General features: G+C 42.0%; 1 protein-coding gene across 2 annotated transcripts in view; it reads right to left on the bottom strand.

Moving 5' to 3' along the window:
* LOC121330296 (pleckstrin homology domain-containing family H member 1-like) overlaps positions 1-20,718 on the bottom strand; it is a 49,407-nt gene extending 28,689 nt beyond the window's left edge. The window contains exons 1-2 of one of the 2 annotated variants that reach the window (XM_041276703.1): positions 20,030-20,718; positions 5,408-5,561 (exon numbers count right to left, since the gene is read on the bottom strand). In XM_041276703.1, the coding sequence (XP_041132637.1) occupies positions 5,408-5,561; positions 20,030-20,061 (186 nt within the window). In that variant the 5' untranslated portion in view covers positions 20,062-20,718. The remainder of the gene's footprint in view (positions 1-5,407; positions 5,562-20,029) is intronic. The other variant, XM_041276704.1, reaches the window with a different exon arrangement.
* Positions 20,719-20,968: the final 250 nt, after the last annotated feature.

Genomic DNA, 20,968 nt, shown 5'->3' with positions numbered 1-20,968 from the left:
ATCTAAACTCTGATCGCAGGTTCTACTACCATTGTTAGAATGTTGGAAGATGGGCAGACACAGACAGATGGGAAAACACAATTCCAGTAATTTATCTCTATGCCTGCAGATATAGCAGTCACATATAAACAATAATTATCCCTACCACATACCAGTTTTCAACACTTACTGTATATACATAATTAGTCTTCAGAGTGATTATACTGTAGATCCAACCAGGCACTTACCTATACAGTTACAAGGCAGACAAACATGATACCAAAGCAGGTAATTATGTAAGTGACATAGACAGATATTATAGCTTCCACAGGATATGCTTCTGTCTGCTGTATACAGGCAGATTCTAGTCCAGAGTACTATCCCAGCCATTCCATTTAAATGCCACTTAAATCATTCCCAAAGATCTGTTCAATTCCGTATGACTGACAATTTGGGTCCAAGTTGTGAAACCAGGTGTAGTCTCACACATACCCACACGCGCACGCGAGGCATTTATGTTCCTTATTCCAGTTCTGTTCTGTGTATCAACACACTTAGCATTTACTTTATCTGCTGAGCAAAGAACATCCCTCTGCCTTGGTAACGGGACTACCCTACCAACACAAACATCTTTTCTTCTTTTTTTTTTTTTTTTTTTTTTTTTTTTTAAGGCAAATTCAATACAGGAAACACACTGTACAAATGATATGAGCCAGAAGATGTTGTTTTATATACCATATAAAACAAGCCAGAATGAAATGACCAGTGAAAACTATTGTTTTGTGCCATATTTCCCAAGGGAAAACAAAATCACTTGAAAAACTGCCCTCACAATTTTGTACTAAGTAATCAAAGCTGGCTGGGAGTACTTCTACAAAAAGCCTTGTTTATTGGCCTGCAAGACCAAACAGTTAAGGCTGTTCCAGGAAAGAAGACAACATCGCTATGGCCAAGCACACCCCCAATGAGATCAGACAGAAATAATTAATAAGCCAACAAATCAAATCAACAATTTACTTATCAGAAAGCACTAGAGGCCGAGGGCATAACGGCCTGACCCAGAAGATAATGCAGTCACGCTGGGGGCCAGCTTAAGTCTCATCAGGTTCTCCGTTTGCACTCCCTTATCTATCTATAGTAAATATGAAATTATTTTCTAGCTTTATTTATTACACCGGGATCTGGCAGGGATTAAAACACATGTCTGCAATGTATAGCCCACAAACTTTTGCCTGTGCCTTGTCTACACACATCAAGCAATCATCTTAACTACTACAGCATGCAAAAGAGCCAGGCTTGTCTGCTTTTCAACTCATCTCACGGATAGAATCTATAGCAGAGTGCATCACATAACACGCCATTACTAGTACTCAACACATTGAATGAGGACTGTCCTGGCCATGGTTGAAAGTGTTTGGTAAGTGTTTGTAATGTAGGTGCTCTTTCAAAGTCAAATGACCATTTGAGTAACATCAAAAAACAGTTTACAAGACATAACTCTTATGAGAGAAAACAGATCACTCATATGCAACAGCGCCAGACAGCTCGGAAATCTGCAGGCGACTCTGTATCTCACATAAGGCAGCAGCACTTCAGCAATCAGCCCGCCTGAAATTCTTCTGCTCCCGATCTGGGCTGCAACTACCACAAAAAAACTCTGTGATGAATGTGACATCTGGCTTGCTCACTAATAATTAGCTTTGCTTGATCTGCCTATTAATGGTTACACAGCACATATGTTAAATCATTAATAGGCAGCTGTGAAAGGCAGGAAGGGGTAGACAACATATTCTGTGAACCCTGTATTGATCTTCAATGAAAGAAACAGCAGAATCAACATGGTGGTGCTGGAGCTCAATGGATTGGCACCATTGTAGGTCCTTCACTTTATCAGAAAAGTTTGCACTACTTTTTTCTCCAGCTTATTTGACCGTGAAAATGAATGGGAATCCAGCAGGGATTGCTTTTCCTCATTGCGCAACAGCGAACCCTACTGGCGAGACACCAAGCACATTCAGAGTGGATAAAAAGCAGCGCTCATCTATGTTCTCCGGGATCAGCGATTCTGGCTTTAGGCTTGTTAGATCGGAGGACACTCACACCCCCTCAGAACATCTGCGCTGTGTGGGGACTCGCTGCGGTGAGGAGAAAAAACATAATTGGACATTCCAAATTGGGGGGAAAATAAAATAATTGATCACTCTAAATTAAAAATAAATTAAAAAAAAATGTTTCAGCCTGCAACTGGAACATTTTAGTGATGGGATTATTTGTTTAAAAAGGACCAGTGAGAATACACAGCTGGTTGATGAACAATGTAATGGAACCCATAAAATCAACCATCACTCATATTACATAGGGTACAGAAGTAATCTTCATGTAATAATAATTATAATAATTAAAAAAAAAAAAAATGAGAATGCGAGAAATTCTAATCACTTAATACTTGGAAAACTTTTAAACTCTACGCAATTAACATCTTTATCTTAATTACAAAAAAAAAGAGTCTAGAAAATTGAGCTAAAATGAAAAGTACATTAGCCAATGCAGGTAAGGATTACTTGAAGAGTTGTACCAAAACAATACAGACAATACGTAGTAGCTTATTGATATATTTTCAACTGCATTTATCCAAAGTTAGCATTTACAGTGCTGATAATGTTTTGTTTCTATGTAGTTTTTACAGCTGGGTGGAACAGTGGCACAAGAGAGGTCAAGAGCTTTCAAGTCACTGAGATTTTAAAACCAGGAGCTCCTGGATCTTCGTGCTTTGTTAGACTGCACTGCCTCAACTTGGCACGTATAGCTAGTATCTGAATCACCCATCACAAACCTGAGACCTGCTCTTGAAATCTCCCTGAACTAATGTCAAAAACAACATCTTATGAAATTGAAACCACAGGGAAACACTATAGTACTCCCTCGACACTCCTCCCACCGCCCCAAGCAGACATGTCACCTGAACACGTTGCTGGAAAATGCCTATTCCACTCATGCAATCTGATACCAAGGCAAGATAACAGTGGTTCCGACAGAGCGGTCTTCAAAAGGCAAGGCCCTCCCATGATTCACTGCATCAGACAGGCCAAAGCAAGCTTTGAAACTGGGCTCTCAACAACTGAATGGACCATGGCAGAAGCTACTCTTAATAAACCAATGTATATACCCCAGTCATCTGGGGTTTCGATCTGGGTCACAGGCAAGGTGACCAGGTTTCAGATGTTTCATTTCTTGTAACCTATGGAAATTCATACCTTCTTTTTTTTTTTTTTTTAATAGATTTTTAGTGTGTATAATATTTCAGCCCGCAAAAATACCATTCCATGAAATCTTTAGTTCAAATATCAGCTAAACCATTGACCTATAGTAGCTCTACACCACCACTGTACAATTGGTATGTTTGTGTGTAAACAGTGTAAACTTCACTTTAATTTGAAAATTGAACAAAGGTCATATAATAATTTCAGCTCTGCAACAAATGTGCATGCAACTAAATCTGAGACATGGAACTGTATGCCCTGTAGAAACATGCAGAATATACCCAGATTCAGACAGATCTCAATAACTGGTGCTACCACTAAAGAATGTCATGATAAAGTTCAAATCACAAGTAGGTGTAAATTTGCATCCCCTGCAGGGACATTAAAAAAAAAAATGAACTGCTTAGGGAAGTTTTAAGTCATGAGATATATGCAATACAGTGTGTATGTGTATACGCGAATGTTAATCTCTACGATTACAATAACATACTTACAGTAAGATACACATGTAGCATATTATTTAAAAGTTTTTATTTTAAAGTAACTGAGTTTAATGTAATTAGTACATTTTTATATTGTAATCTTCATTCACAGCATGTTTACTTGTGACAAAAAAGTGCATTATGATTGGGTTGCTTGTTGCCTGTGTGTTGCCAGCTTGTCGACTGTATGCTTATCTCTCGTGTGACCACTGCAAACTGCAAGGCAACACACAGGCAACGAATGTGTTCCCGTTGTTGCAGTCAACAAAAGTCACCCGTGTGACTGCAAAGTGCTACGTTGACAATGTGTAACCCTAAAACCCAACATGTTACAGTGCATCCAGAGAACTGAACGAGACACCCTCCCCCCTGTTCTCTTTTCAATGTCAGTTACCACATGCATCAGCAATCATTTATCTAAGTGTATAGTATTCTTCCACATGTAATAGTGTTGCACACCCAGTAATTATTCTTTTAAAATAAATCATGACTGTTTCTCTTTGTTTCTCCTCAACTGATGGCAGAGTTGGTTAATGTGTAAGTTTCCTGATCCTTGTAACACCTCAACCAGCCCTGCAATCCCTAAGCTTGTAAAGCAAGGCCTGGCCTTAACCCCTGGCTGCAGTTTAATCTCAGATCACAGTTCTGTCAGCCACGGCAGGAAACAATGACTACAACAAGGGAAAACAACTATATGAAAAACACCTGCACTCCACTGCATTAGGATTGGACAAAAAGTAGAATGCCACTGTATTTATTTATTTATTTTTTATAAAAAGCACTAATCATGCAATATTGTATAAACCGATTTAAAGTATTACTGAACAGGCTGTAGGGTTTAAAGCACAACAGATTACTTTCCCTAGCTTTGTTGTATGTATTTCTGAGATATCTTTTTCAACATCATCATGATTGTTTTTTGATATTTATTAGCATATGTCCATAAATCAGTTTTGACTAGATATTTTTGTTTTACATGGGTTATGCATTGGGTCTTCCCTTCAAAATGTCTTCTAATTTCACAAAAATTGGCGGCTACAATCCAACCTGTTCAAATCAGAAACATTTCATTGGTTCCCGACTCTTCTCACAAAATTCACCATTTGATTGGTTCATCTATCCTACCTTTCTCTCTCCAGCACAGGTTCAGAAGGGCAGGAGAAGGTTAATGAATATGCATAATCGATGTGAAACAAAAATAACTATTCAAAACCGATTTATGACCAGGGATATTAATAAAAATATAAAAAAAAAAAAAAAAAAAAATCGCAGTTATGTTGTAAAAAAAGATATCGCATGAATGCATTCAATAAAGCAGGAAACTAGGGAAAGTAATGCATTATGTTTTACTACGTTTATTGAAAGTTTTTTGCATTAAAACCGGTTTTACCAATTAGCAATAACATTTGGCAAAACAGTTCAAGATTAGTGATAAGGGCTAATCAATCAGAGTCCAAATGTGTCTATTCATCTCTAAACTACGATTCCAGACATCAACACATGTCTATGCATTGCTGAAGAAGCCAATGCAAACGACTAAGGGCATTTTGCAGAAAGTAAGTTTAGCACTTTCATCCTTCAATTCGTCAAGAGTCATTAGGAAGTCTACATACTTAGACTTCAAGATTCCATAGAGAAGTGCAATTCTTAAAGGCTGCGTGTAATTCTGCACAACTCCCTTCTTACCCTCTCTGCCAGCAGCTCCCTGATCTTGCTAGCCTGCAGTCGGAACTTCAGCAGCTGAGTCTCCAGGGCTACACATCGCTTTTGCCAGTCCACAGAGCCACCAGTCTCCAACATATCCGCCATCCCTTCAGTACCTTCTTCTGGCTCTACAGCCCTGCAAGTCAAACACACATTGAAGGCACGGAGCAATCATTTAAGGTGAACATTTCAAACCGTTTAAAATCGTCTGCTTTAAAAATAACTAATCCAGATCACAATTAAATCAGTTTTCTGGAGGGATATAACTATTCTTCAAGGATTACTGCCCACTTTAGGGTAGAAAGGGTGGTGTAGTATGTTCTCCAGAATGCTTTGGCGTCATCAATTTTGAAACTGTCATGAAATAGCTGTACCCACTGGCCATTATTAAAGTAATTAAAGCTTATAAAATAAATCAATAAAAGGTATTGTTAACATGTTGTCGCTAACAGTCTCGTATCATGTTCCAGTTTAGAAGTTGTGAGGAATTCATTTTGTATTCTCATAATGCCCCAAATTCCTGTTTATCAATATAAGTCAATATAACACTTCCGAAAGGTCAAACTATTCCTTTCCATTTGGTGTTGGAGCTTCAGTGGAGCAAGGAAACTGTTTCAATGCTTCTAAAATATTTACGTAACAATGATATGTGGCAATAAATAATAGCGTATAAAAAGGTGAGGTTTTATGGATGTTTAGGCCCTGCAAGACTGAACAATACCCTGCAACACACAGTAGGTAATGATCAAGTCTATTCAGCTTGGTCTGATGCCTTCCAGGCATTCAGTAACCTGGTAACATATATTGCTTTGGTTCAGGGGTTGAAGAGAGGCAATTGGCTTAACAAAAGAGTACATGGCTTGACTCTTCCTCCTGATCAGTAAGTGGGTTGCAGAGGTGAAAAAACATTCAAATTAGTCACTATACAAACGGGTAGAAAAAGGATTAAAAACTAGTACATGTTTTGACTGCAGTGTACTGTATAGTGTTTATTTTTTTTCCCCTCTAACCCCTGTACATATCTGTGGAAGGGGTGTGGGTAATTCACTGACTAGGAGACAGACAGGTGTACTTGAAAACACCACACAGGTGCCCAGTTTTATTTGCAAACAGTTCTTGCTTTTTCCGGCAGAGGGCACTGTTGACCGTGGGCTGCCTATCAACGATAGACGGCACCACGGAAATACCACAGCTGGTACGTGAACAGTAAGTGCACTCGCAGGTGCTCAAAGAAATAATAATGAAAACAGAAGGCGAAAAGAACAATAGAAAATAAAACAGTAACAAAACAAATAAAAGGTGCTGCACTCGGCAGCGTTATCCCGGTCGTCGCTACCCGCACAACCCGGATCACCGTTCTACTCTGTAGGCTAACTAGCCTGTTCTTTCACAATACGCCGGGGTCTGCCCAAGGGTTCCCCACTCTCTCTGTCTCGCTATGAAACTCTTTGTTTCGCCTGATTCCCGGTCCTGGATCAGAGCTTCCGCACTCTCGTTGCGTCTAAGTGGGCAGACCTGAGGAAACAGCAGAGCATTTTTTTACAGGGCTAGCAATCTGCCAAGACTTGCCTCTCAGCCATTCAGAGAGGGGGAAAGTCCACACACCCACTTTCCCACCTCCCCGTGTCACTGCCATGACTCACAGGCGGTTGTTGGACGACTGTCGCCCTCTTCCTGCAGACTATGAACACGCCAGCAGAGTCAGCATAGATCTCTCCCTGTTACATATCCTTCCCCTCAGAATGACACCACCGGTTCATTCGAAAATCTTACACCCCCATGCCTTCCCAAGAGAAAAAGTCTGCGTTTTGATGCAGCTTTCCTGCTCGGTGGACTACCTTGAAGGCATAGGGCTGCAAGGCCAAGTACCACCGTGTGATTCTGGCGTTGCTATCTTTCATCCGGTGAAGCCATGCTAAGGGGGCATGATCTGTAACGAGGGTGAAGTGTCGCCCCAGGAGGAAGTACCGGAGTGACTCGACTGCCCATTTTACTGCGAGACACTCCTTCTCGATGGTGCTATAATTTTTCTCGCGGGGAAGGAGCTTCCTGCTGATATACAGGACTGGGTGCTAACTTCCCCGAACCTCCTGCGACAACACTGCCCCGAGACCTGTCTCTGACACATCCGTCTGCAGGGTGAACCTCTTACCAAAATCCGGGCTGCATAGTACTGGCTTACTACACAGCCTCCGCTTCAAGGCGAGAAAGGCCCTCTGGCACGACTCCGTCCACTGAACCGTATTTGGGGCAGCCTTCCGGGTGAGGTCTGTTAAGGGAGCAGCGAGCGTAGCGAAACTCGGGATGAACTTTCTATAATAGCCCGCTAGTCCCAAGAAAGAGCGCACCTGGGTTTTGGTTGTAGAAACCAGTCAGCCAAGGCTTTCACCTTAGCAACTATCGGTCTGATCTGGCCGCCCCCTACTCGATACCCCAAATACTCCGACTCATTCTTCCCAATGGCACACTTCTTTGGGTTAGCAGTGAGCCCCGCCTCCCGCAAGGATTGCAGCACCGCCGCTACCTTACACAGATGACTCGGCCAATCCTCACTGTGGATAACCACGTCATCTATGTAAGCAGCGGCATACTGCTGATGGGGCCGCAAGACGCGATCCATCATAAGCGTCAAATTTCGATTTCTCATTGATTCGTCTGAAATCAATGCAAAATCGAGTTGACCCATCTGGCTTATCGACTAACACGACCGGACTGTTCCAGTCACTTTGGGACTCTTCTATTACTCCCAGTCTCAGCATTTTGTCAATTTCCACTTTTATTACTTGTCTTTTACGCTCAGGTATACGGTACGGCCTCTGGCGAACTAGCGCCCCCAGCTCAACATCAATGTGATGATGGGCTACTCAAGTCTGCCCCGGGACTGAAGAGAACACGTCAGGAAACTCCGCCACCAGACCGTGAGCCTGACATTTCTGCGTTGGGGTCAGATTCTCAGCAATCTGTACCGATCCTTTTCTTGCCAACACAGAAAGATCAGATCCCAGGTCCGTGACGTCATCTGCATGTGCCACTAACAATGCCTCTGGTTGTAACCAAGGCTTTAAGAGATTGATATGGTAAATGTGTTTCTCTGTCCGTCGCTCCGGCTGGCAGATTTCATAGTCCACCTTCCCAACCTGGCGTGTAACCTCAAAGGGTCCTTGCCACTTAGCCAAGCGTTTCGACTCAGAACTGGGTAATAACAGAAGTACCTTATCCCCCGGCTGAAATGTGCGCAACCGGGCTCCTCGGTTATATTGTGTCTCCTGTCTGTGCTGCGCCTGCTGCAAATTGTCATGCGCCCATTTCCCAACAGACTCAAGACGTTTGCGCAGGTCCAACACATACCGGACGGTATTGGTCGAATTGTCCTGCTGCTCCTCCCACATCTCTCTGACCAGGTCGAGCACGCCCCGGGGTCTCCGCCCATACAACAGCTCGAATGGTGAAAACCCCGTAGAAGCCTGGGGAACCTCTCTGATCGCAAAGAGAAGGGGAGGAATCAGCTGGTCCCAGTAACGCACATCACTACGAATAAATCTGCGCAACATGTTCTTAAGGGTCTTATTAAAGCGTTCCACCAAACCGTCAGTCTGAGGATGAAACACCGAGGTCCTAATGGTCTTAATTCCCAAAAGCTTACATGTTCCGCGGATTAGCCGGGACATAAAATTGGTGCCTTGATCGGTTAGTATCTCTTTGGGAATCCCCACCCGGGAGAAAACCTTCACAAGCTCGTTGGCAACAGACTTAGCGGACATAGATCGGAGGGGAATTGCCTCTGGATGACGCGTAGCATAATCCAGAATGACAAGTAGGTGGGTGTATCCTGCCGCACTCCTTTCTAGTGGCCCAACTATGTCCATCCCAATACACTCAAACGGAGCTTCCACTAGGGGCAAAGGTACCAGTGGGGCTCGTGGAACGGCTCTAGGGCTGGCCTTCTGACATTCCCCACAACGCTCACAAAACCGCTTCACATCGCCATCCAGCCCCAGCCAGAAGAACCGTGACACAAGTCTTGCTTTAGTTTTATCCCTTCCCAAATGACCAGACATGGGAATAGCGTGAGCCAGCTGCAACAAATCCTCCTTAAAGGGCTGAGGAATGAGCAACTGATGACAAACTTCACCGGTCTGGGGTAATTTATCAACACGGTACAGTAGGTCTCGATCAATTTCAAAGTGGGGGTACGTGGCGGCGCGTCTGGGCTCGACCACCCGACCATTAACCACCGCTGCTTGGTCAAAGAGCCTGCCCAGCACGTCGTCAAGAGTCGGAAGTCACGGGAGCGAGCTAAGAAATCAGCTCCCATGGCTTCCAACTCGGGGTCAGGTCGGTCCCGAGCGGAGGCAGCCAAGCCAGACCCCTGTGCTGGCTCCGCGACCTCCCCCCCAGACTCTTCACCAACCTCCCCCACCTGAAACTTCTCCGACTCCCTCCATTGCCAGCCCTCATTCTTAGCGATCCGGCGCTCCCGTTTAGTTTTACGGGGTTTAAATCTATGGCAAAACCACTCTGGATCGCGAAAGGGAAAAATCTCTCCAATTACTTCCTCTTAGCCAATAACGAAGACGGGGCTGTCAGAGCAGCCAACCAATCTTTAAACTGCTCACAATCCCGTCCCAGAACTACTGGTACCGGCAATCGAGGACATAATCCTACCCGCACCTGCGTCACCTGCTGGCCAATAGTCATACACACACTGATCTTGGGATAAGAGCGGACATCCCCATGAATACATTTAATATGCACCCGTCCCAATATGCGTCTATGCCCCCGGTGAGATTAGGCTCTCCTGTACCAGAGACCGACTACACCCAGAGTCCAGGAGAGCCTGGGTTTTTGTACCATCCACTGTCACAGGAATAACAAAACCCGGGTGCTGAAGTGACTGAGGTAAGTGAACGCACCTACCTGGTCGGCTGAGGTCACACTCCATCACGGGGCAGTCCCGGGAGAGGTGGCCCACCTAACTGCACGTCCAACACCTCAGTGGGCTGGTTTCTCTCCCCGAAGTTTTGGAAAGAGGGGGAAACACTGGAGCCATAAAAGGGGCTCGCCGATAAGGCGTCCACGCGAGACCCCGGTCCGACACTGCAGCAGCCCGTGGGTATCCCCACCCTGCCCCAGTACCCGGGCCGGGAGCTCCCGCCGACACCCCCCAACCAAATCCTGGACTACCCCTTCCCCCCAGTCCCTTCACCCTTTCCGGGGCCAGTTGAGGGGACGATCCAGTAGCCGCACTCCTCCCGGTCAGTTTCGCAGGCGTTGGTTCCACTGCCTGGTACCGCTCGGCAAGTTCAACCGCCCGGTCCAGCATGTCTGGTGCCTGCCGCTGGACCCACAGCCGAGGTTCCGGGGCTAGACGCTCCAGGAAGCGCTCCACCGCGATCATCTCCACCACCCTGGCTTTGGTGTTCAAATCCGGATTCAACCAACCCATGGCGTAATCCTTCAGACGGTGGGCGATGGCTCATGGGTGCTCCCCTGCCGCAAACTGCTCCTCCCGGAATTTCTTCCGGTAGCCCTCCGGTGTGGCCCCCACACGATTTAGGATGGCTGCCTTCAGCCAGGGGTAATCCAGCATGTGCTCCGGGTACAGTGTCCTCGCAGCTGCTTGAGCCTCCCCGGTAAGTTGGGGCAACGTGTAGCTAGCCCACTGGGTTTGGGGCCACCCGGCCGAGATCGCCATAGCCTCAAACACCTCCAAGTAGGCGTCCGGTCAATCTTCGGCCGTCATTTTGGTGGGTCTCTGGATGGAGTGGTCTGGAGCGGCGGGTCTAGCCGCCCCCTGCACTGCCGCGGTGAGCATCTGTCGCAGGAGGTCCATCATTGCGGCAAACTGGGTAGCATCCATGCTAGTCTGCTCCTTCTGAATATGCACTGCTTGGGGCAGTGCCAGTGAATCCCCCTCTGACACCACGTGTGGAAGGGGTGTGGGTAATTCACTGACCCACAGCTGGTACGTGAACAGCAAGTGCACTCGCAGGTGCTCAAAGAAATAATAATGAAAACAGAAGGCGAAAAGAACAATGGAAAATAAAACAGTAATAAAACAAATAAAAGGTGCTGCACTCGGCAGCGTTATCCCGGTCGTCGCTACCCACACGACCCGGATCACCGTCCTACTCTGTAGGCTAACTAGCCTGTTCTTTCACAATACGCCGGGGTCTGCCCAAGGGTTCCCCGCTCTTTCTGTCTCGCTATGAAACTCTTTGTTTCGCCTGATTCCCGGTCCTGGATCAGAGCTTCCGCACTCTCGTTGCGTCTAAGTGGGCAGACCTGAGGAAACAGCAGAGCATTTTTTAATAGGGCTAGCAATCTGCCAAGACTCGCCTCTCAGCCATTCAGAGAGAGGGAAAGTCCACACAACCACTTTCCCACCTCCCCGTGTCACTGCCATGACTCACAGGCGGTTGTTGGACGACTGTCGCCCTCTTCCTGCAGCCCGTGAACACGCCAGCAGAGTCAGCACAGATCTCTCCCTGTTACAATATCATACCCAGATCTAGAATGTACAGTACATCCATATAACTCCATCTCTAAGAGTTGGGTCTCGGGACATAGTTCAGATGCTTAAAAAAACAAAACACAACACACTGGAGGCATATTGAACAAAACCTAAAACACAGGGATTATAAATCAAAACCATACACAGAACAGTTGACAGGTATGTGGGGCAGGCTGTGCCACTCTTATTAGACAGAGATGGCAGGAAAGCAGGGCTCTGCTTTGTTGTTTATATCTTCCCACAACTAGCCCTCCAAGTGCCTGCTAATTATAGAGCATGAGTAAATTGAAGTGAGCTGTCCACAATGAGTCAAGTGTCTTTCTGCATGACAGGTCTCATTAGGGCATGGGATGGTAGCAGTGACCAGAGAGAGGGGGGTTGGGTTCCGTGGAAAAGGGGGATAATCAAGCCCTTCTCTGGGATAAAACAGCTTCTACTGAAGACCAGATAGACAACAACTTGGACTTATTCTTTTATATTGGCGGCAATATCAGACAGGAGAGCACCATTTTGATTATCTTGGTTCAGTTGGTTTGCTCTGAACTCAAGCACACAGGTTCAGCCAAACTGAACAGTTTCCAAACAGTAACACTCTTTTGAAGTTTGTGTGATTCATCAGTGACACCTCTTCTGAGTCACTTTATAGAATTTTACTCCACTACAAGCTTCAGTGATCATGCCATACTTATAATGGCAATTACTGCATTGTGTTTACTTACTGTACTCACCTCTCTACCCCTCACTCCAGAAGACAAAGTCCAATAGAAAGCATCTTCATAGTGCACAATCAAGTTAAAAAAATTATAGTTAGAATTATTTAAGTTATAAGCAGTATTGAAACTGGTATTATGTACTGTATTAAGGTGTTATTTTAATGAGATGCTTTTAACCCCAAGGATATATGTGGTCTATAAAAAGGATGAGAAAACTGAGCAAATATTAACTTGGAATGGGTGGGTACATTCTAATAATGACTTCTTATTTAAGATTTTTTTTCTTTATAAAAATGAAATCACTATTTTCTGCTAGTTCCTTTTAGAATTAGTCTGTGGAAAAAGTAGTATGTAGAACTTTACTTCCTGCTTGCCGTGAATATTCTGTGATAGAAGGTACAGTACATATACAAATCATTTTGGAAACCATAATACTAACTTTAGTATCAAGTTTGTTAGCAGTAAAGGTAAGTTGTAATAAATCAAGAACTTGTTTTTTAAATACCTGTTATTATGCACATTATTCTCTATGAATGTAGACTACACAATATACAGAATACAAAAGTGTCTACAATTTGAACCAATAATATATATATTCTCAGTTTGTACTGTTCATAAACAGACATTTCCAGTGCGAAATCTTTGATGAAAGGAGATTTCCCCAAAGAACCCACATTGCCTAGCCAAGTTTTTTAGGTCATGCTACAGAATACTACTGCAGATAAATTGCTTTCCGTGAAAGGAATAAAGTCTACACCATAGGCCTCAAAAGGAGTTACCGTACCCTCCTACTTTTACAGTTCAAACTATAATCAGTGCATGAAACTGCTGAAAATAATAGTTTTGTGTAAAACTTCAACACAGTATTATTACGGATAATCAAAGGTGTAAACTGGAAGGTTAGAGTGGGACTATTTAGACTACATGGGTTATGCCCATAGCAGGGTTCCAATGTAATGATATGTGATGTGTAACTGCTGTGCTGGGTAAAAACAAGAGCAGGCACAGCTTTATATTACAGTGGACTGCACCCTTGTTTTGTTTTTCTGATGAACAAGGTACTGGATAGAGTATTTAGAAGTGTTAACAGCTGGAGCAGGGGAGCTACAGAGTGCAAACCTACAGCAACAGCCCTTGAGGTAAGCCGGAGAATTTTTGTATGACAGCTGAGTGCAAACAGACCATTTGCTGGTTAAACACTGTTGACATGGATGTGCCAATTCCTGACACACAGTTCCCACAGTAAGAATTTCCTGAACAGAGGCACTATTTAAAGAAAACCATAGTAAAAACATGGTAAAGTGTAACAAAGCATAGTGAACACTTAGTAAAGCACAGGTAAGCATTGTTAAGCCCAATGTAAAGCATACTGAAAAACATGGAAGACATAGTAAACTATGACAAATGCACAGTATAACCATGTAGTTTTAACTACTCCGAATGCGGCTCAAATTGCTTTCGTCACTGACACCCACTTCCTTGGAGACTGTAGTAGCTTTTCTGGCATTCTAAATTGGGTGAAAACTACAGTAGCTTGGTGTCTTAAAATATCTTTGCTGGATTTTCCCACACTGAAAGTTGCAGACATGCGGGAGCAACTTGGAAAATAAGCGAATCCCGCAATCCCGCACTGAAATTCAATAGGATAAACACAGACTATGTCAAATGAGTTTGGACCAATTTAGAAAACATTACTTTTCGCCTCTTGACAGGGGTTAATTGCATTTACACTTGTACTTTCAATATGGCAGTTATACAGATTACTAGTTTAAAACCAGATGGCATAAAAAGATGCAGAAATTCCTTCCTGCTCCGGAGGTGGTTATAAAATATAGGCCCGCACGCACACTAATCCTTCCATTAAAATAGCTTGTTACCATGGTAAACTGGACAAATTCTACTGCTGTACAGTGGCGGCAGCAGGATTTAATTCCTGGCTGGGCCCCAAATTTTCATGGACAGGCCATTTATGACTTAATGACGTAAACATAATGACGTAATTACCAATATGCGAACTGAGGACACTCAGTTTATACTGTCAGAAATAGCACCATATTCTCAGACTGCCAACATTTTGGCAGTCGGACATCCGATTTACCACCAACAGGCATAGCAACACAAATTCCATAACGTTAGCGAGCTACAAGTCACTACCACACAAAGTGATACCACAGAAATTTCTGACAAAAGCTCTCAAAAATGTATTCGACTTCCCAAAGTGAGCTTAAATTTAAAAAGCTCTCATACAGTGACTAAAAGAAGGTTAATACTTACTTTTGAGCTTTAGAAAAGTGTCAGTTATATGGGAACAAAAACAAAACAGGAATAGAGGCAGGAGTTAAGCATAACATACATCTCAACTGCATCAGTCAACTGAATTCAAATTGATAAAATTAAATGTAGGTACTTACATTACTGGTGCATTTGTTGATCGTCGGTTCGTTTTCTTTTTACAAAATGTGTCGGGACATAGCTAATGCGTAAGACACAAATATAACTCTGGTTTACTGCAAAGTTGGCTAAACGTTCTGTATTATTATATTTCTTAGCAGACACCCTTATCCAGGGCGACTTACAATTGTTACAAGATATCACATTATTTTCTATGTACAATTACCCATTTATACAGTATAAATAACTAAACAGCAGCTGCACAAGCTGGTTGCTTGCTTGCCTTGCAATAAAAAAAAAAAAATCCTGTATGTTTGCTTCCGATGCACTTAATTTCGATACTATACTACGGAAAACGCAAGCTCTCATATCTCAACCGTCCAATCACCAATCTTTTTTCATAACCATGACAATGGTACTGGGATGGGTGGGACGGATATATTTTTTGAACCACGAGGATGAGCTAGACTCACCGCAGCGGATTGCAATCTGATACGGTTTGGCATGAAATGTTTTTAATTGTCAATCGCTCCATAACTAGGTGGGCCCATGAGCAAAATGGGTGGGCCCAGGCCCATCAGGCCCAAGCGTGGCACCACCCCCCCTGCTACTGAAATGCAATTTCCTTGGTACATTTAAAACTACTTCCACCGGAAACAATATTGTTTTTGAACAAGATACTGTACAAACACAGGCTGATCCCATTATCTAAAGTGAAAACGCATTGGTTCACTTGAACACACAGGAGGAGAACTACAGCAGTTGTTCACCCTATCCATACCTGCAGCCATCGGCATTGTAAGGGAATCCTTTTCCACCAAAGATTCGTATAACCTGTTGTCTGGTTTGGACTTAATGTACTGTAAGCATGCTGTCACCAAGCGTTTCACGGTTTTGATGATGTGCAGCATAGAAGACGAGTTTGTGCAGTTCAGTGGTTCTCATACCAAGTCTAAGCGAGTAGGCAGGCAAAGTAACTCCGTGGTAACAACGCTTTGGATTGCTTTGAATATACAATGGGAGAGCGCATAAATTACAACATCATCCACTTTTCCAAGTAAAGCCATGGAAACAACTTGCATGACTTTTCCCTGAACTCAAGCTTTGAAAGATTTTTTCCTCCAATCAATCTTTGAGCACTAATGCAGTGAAGAATACATATATGTGTGCATTTAACACAGTTGTCGCGGGATAGATGATTAATAGAAACACCTATTTTTATCCTCTGCATATCAGTCACAAAACTCCAAACTAAACTATAACTAACAAAACAGTAATTAGCTCTAACCTACTGTATTGTGCACTTCCATTCGTTATAAAGGCCTGAAATGTACAGAAAGCATGACTTTCAGGAAAGAGATTTGTTTAATTTAATGTAGTACCAGATATGTTTTAAAATGAAAACGTGTTTTTTTTTTCTGTCAAAAGTGGACATTTTAGACCTTTGTAGCTAACAGAAGTAAAAAACAGATTTATGGAATCTCTCTCTCTCTCTCTCTGGTATTGCTGAGCACACAGCTGCAGTAGATGATGTAAGAGATTATCAATGGGATGATGTCAGCCCACATCTAGACACCCGAATTCAGACTGCTGTTTTCCCTGTGAAAATGATTTGACCTTCCTGGGGACCTGTGTAGACATTGTGCAAGGTGAGAAGAGTGACCGGGCATCAGAAACAGACGTCTGACTGTTCAAAACAGCTGCCTTTCACAATCTATTTGTAATAAATATCGAGGACACATGTTAAATTTGATATTGCGACTAAACCTTCTGGCTTTATGAAAGGTAGTTCAAACAAGCGTCATTAGCCACAAATTATTTTGAATGTGTTTAGTAGCAAGTTTAGATAAACTGAAGGCCATCATACAGAATTTGTACAACAAGTTGATTTTAACTTACTCCTTGAAGCCGTCATCACACTCTATGGGCCCATTCATACTTGGTTTGTTTGTGCAATTTATTTCAAAACGGAGCATGGTTAAAGCATCAATAAACAAACTCAAATAGGAAACCAACAGCAAACACATTTTAGCAGAAAACTTGTTCAACCTCAACTTGTTCTAACTGCATATTTGCTATTGAATGGAATGGACTGGCATTATTGTGAGCAATCTGACTAATACAGAAGTCTCTCGCTAATCCAAATCTTACATTTCATCAGAAGACTGTGCTATAATTTGTTTTTGTAACTAACTTTTATATTTAAGTTACTTTCAATGTATGACTTGCACTGTGCTATATATGTATAATATTTCAATCCACCCATGTGGAAATTACTTTGCTACAGCTGAAATCAGCACACGTTCAATACCGATAGTGATTACTTGAAAACTTGTGTCAACTTCCTGCACTTATAAAGATTATATTTTCAATGAGACTACATAAGGCTGGGGTGATGCAGCAGTCTATGAATCCATCGTATTGTTTGATCACCATCGATGGTAAAGTAGGTGCATAATGTTTATTTTACTTTTGACACTGCTTCCTCTGCCTATTTGAGTTTTGACCATGCACATACACACCCCATTCAAAAAACATAAAGCAACTGTAGTTGGGTTAATTTTATTCAATTACACAAATTAATGATAGAAAAACAACCAAGGTCGCTTTCCCAAAGTAACCCACTTGGTCAGAAGCAGGTTAAGCAACGTCAGTCCCAAGCAAGTGGGTTTTCGGCAAGGCTGAGGAGATTGGAAGCAAGCACTGTTCCACTTTAAAAAGCACACAATTAAATATCAAGGTGGAGCCTGTGTAAAGGTTGGGAACCACTGCTCCATCCATTAACCCACAAAACCAGCATCGCATACTTTTTGAAATGACTGAGTTGCTATTTTCTCAGCTAATCTGGGGGTAATTTTCTGCATGAGGAAACATTTGTATTGTTCTCCTAATCCTGCCAATTTACTCCCCAAAGTCACGTCAAATTCTGTATCTTGGCATTTTGCTCTAGTACTCTAGATAATTTCTTCACCAGTTGTTTATTCCACCATCAAACCACCTCTCTTAGTAAGCCCTCTAATGACAGGCTGTCCACTGTTATTATGAGCATAACCCAGCCTTCGGTAAATACAGCCCAAGATTCCACCATGCCAAGGTGTTAACAATCTCTTCAGCCTGGAGGGTACCATAGCTGGGAGCAAAAACTAAAATCACATACAGTTGATCCCTGTAGTTATTGTAATTAAATGAAATGACCATACTCCTCAGTCCCTTTATTTAATTACAAGATGTTTGGATTTTCATTATAAAAAGCATACACCGTAGGTGCACTAGGAAATACAATATGTATTTCAGTGTAGTTTTCAGCATTATTGGCATTATTTTTTTTTAATCAACATTTAATTAAAATTTATCATAATTTGTTTTCCATATAAAAAAGTACTGAAACAGAACTAGAAATGTAAGGAATCTTGTTTATTATTATACGTTTTAGAATTGTTACTGGCATTTTTTCCTTTAAGAAATGTATTCAGCATTTGTTTTTCATTACACAGTATTGCTCCAATACTGAAAGACATGCAAAGACAAAAGCACGTTTATGTGAGAAACGTGTAACTATAAAATCTGCAATAAACAACTTTGCATCATTAAATCAATTTGTAGCAGTTAAATCACTGTTTCAATTAGTTTCTTGCTAGTTTTACGCATGAACAATCCCTTGCTTCAAAACAGGTCTTAAAAATAGTTTTTCATAATTTTGTTTTAAGATTTTTGAAATGCCACCCTGATATATTGATGCTCTGGCAATGATGTAATGGAAATGTCTCAAATATAATCGAAGTATATAATCCATTGCCCAGATCTTGATCTTTGACCCAATGACAGATATTAGCTGCACAAAAAACTAATTTACCTGATTTATAATTCAACTTGTAACTTTAAAAGGATTACACTTAAACCTGATGTTCATCTCAATAGTTACTGAACTGCCAGTTTATGCCGTTCCTCCACAGTTAATTTAAACACACTGGCTGCCAATAAGAGTGTATTTACACCTATTCAAAATAAAACTGCGAAATAAACTAATGAGAACCAACTTCCCTGTGCTCTGAACCAACTTCATAAAACTCTGTCCCATCCAGAAAGATGTTGTAAGGCAATACTTTATCTTACATACCTGTACAATGCCTGTCACCAGAGAGAAGTTCTCACTTCCAGCTGGAAGCAATACATTTAAAACGACAGGTACAGTAACCGACTGATAAAAATAAATTATTTTTCAATAAACTGAACGTTTCCACTGGTGTTGCTGGATTAACCGAATTCATTTCACAACAATATTCAATAACGTGTTTATAAATTAATTGCTAGCATTCCACTGTATAGCGTGGTATCACTGTGACAAAACAGAAGAGCTGGACCTGTAACCGCGACAGGAATACAGTGGTTTAGCGCTATGATCAAGTACTTTGTACCGTATGTCTTAATGTTTCTGTCCATTATTTTTAAAACAGTTTGCAGAATATATTTAAAAAAAAAAAAAACACACACATAATGGTCTACAAAATGACAATGGACGCTGGACATTGTTTTACTCATTCATGCATTCTAAAACATATAACGTAAAATGCAAAAATACTAGAGTCCTACATTTTACTTTCGAAATCAAGGTGTGTGTGTGTCACCAAAAGGGAAGAAAATGCAACATGCATACCAAAATATCCCCGGTTGTGGCGCTTCAGTGATACTTAATGTCATGCTTTATGCACCGTCGTGCATTCATCCTTTTTATTCACTTTACAGTCTACGATTGTAGGTTAATGAATAGTTGGACGCAAACTTTGTATGAAATTATTAACACAGCAGAGGATGAGTTTGTTAATCCAAGCCTCCCAGCCACACACATTTTGTACTACAAAACAAGACACTTAACGCACCTCTCTGCGCTACGAAAAGTTTGGAATTAGCACCCTACCTTGCAATTTAGTTTAGCGTGGTCAAATTAATTTAAAAGCAAAACGTGATACCAATATACAAATGCATTACCTTCTAATATTTCCTCTACGAGATATTCTCATCAACACCTTCCCGTAATTACATCCCTGCTCCCTGGTTCCTGTGCATCAGGTCTCGCTCTCTCCCTAGCGCCAGTGTGTAAAGTTGAGGGGAAGGTACCGCAGCTCTTTTGACTTGTATTCATTCAGCAGATTCATATTCTCTATTCCCTAAAAGGATGAGATACGGGGTCAGGTTACACACACAGCCAACCCCCATAAACACCGCAGGAAATTACATCACGACTCCCTTTTCACAACAGAACACTTTTTTTAACCCTTTGGTTTACAACCGTATACCTAATTGGAATTGTTTTCTGCTAAAGATACCTTCACAATTTGATTATACCGTATTACATTTTTTAGGAAATAAGATAATTGTGTACTGATCCATATTAGTTGAACTAAGAAGACTGTGTGTAACTTTTTTGTAACTAAACCAACAACAAAAACGAAATTGTTTTGAGGTAGATATTGCATTGTTCGTACATTACAACGTCGCATATCCACCACCCCTGCCTGGACTGGGGTATAGGCGGATATGTGAAAAAGTCGGACTTGCGAACATCTGTAGAAAAGGCATTTACACGTTCATAAATAGGTTAGTGTACAAAAACTATACGCAAACTTAAAAGCAAACGTAAACGAGATTAATTAGGCTATAGACAGTGTTGCTATGCGGTTTGCTATAGCCATCTCTACGTAAAGCTTAAAAAAACTAATAATAATCAAAACAAATGGTAAATGTTCAGTAACCTACAACTGATGGCTTCTTTCTTAACTCTACAAGTCCCTGCCTCCCTCGTTTTGCTTTTCAAGATCTGTCACGGTATTTGGTGCTCTTTTTTGATATTGCCAACAGCCGATAAGCAGCTCGGTTTTAATATTTCTTCGCCTATTTTAAACAAACGGCCGGTAAGTATTGTATTTA

This window comes from Polyodon spathula, chromosome 17 (genome assembly GCF_017654505.1).
Source record: "Polyodon spathula isolate WHYD16114869_AA chromosome 17, ASM1765450v1, whole genome shotgun sequence".
Classification (NCBI taxonomy): Eukaryota; Metazoa; Chordata; class Actinopteri; order Acipenseriformes; family Polyodontidae; genus Polyodon; species Polyodon spathula.
This window is presented reverse-complemented; position numbering and strand designations above follow the sequence as displayed.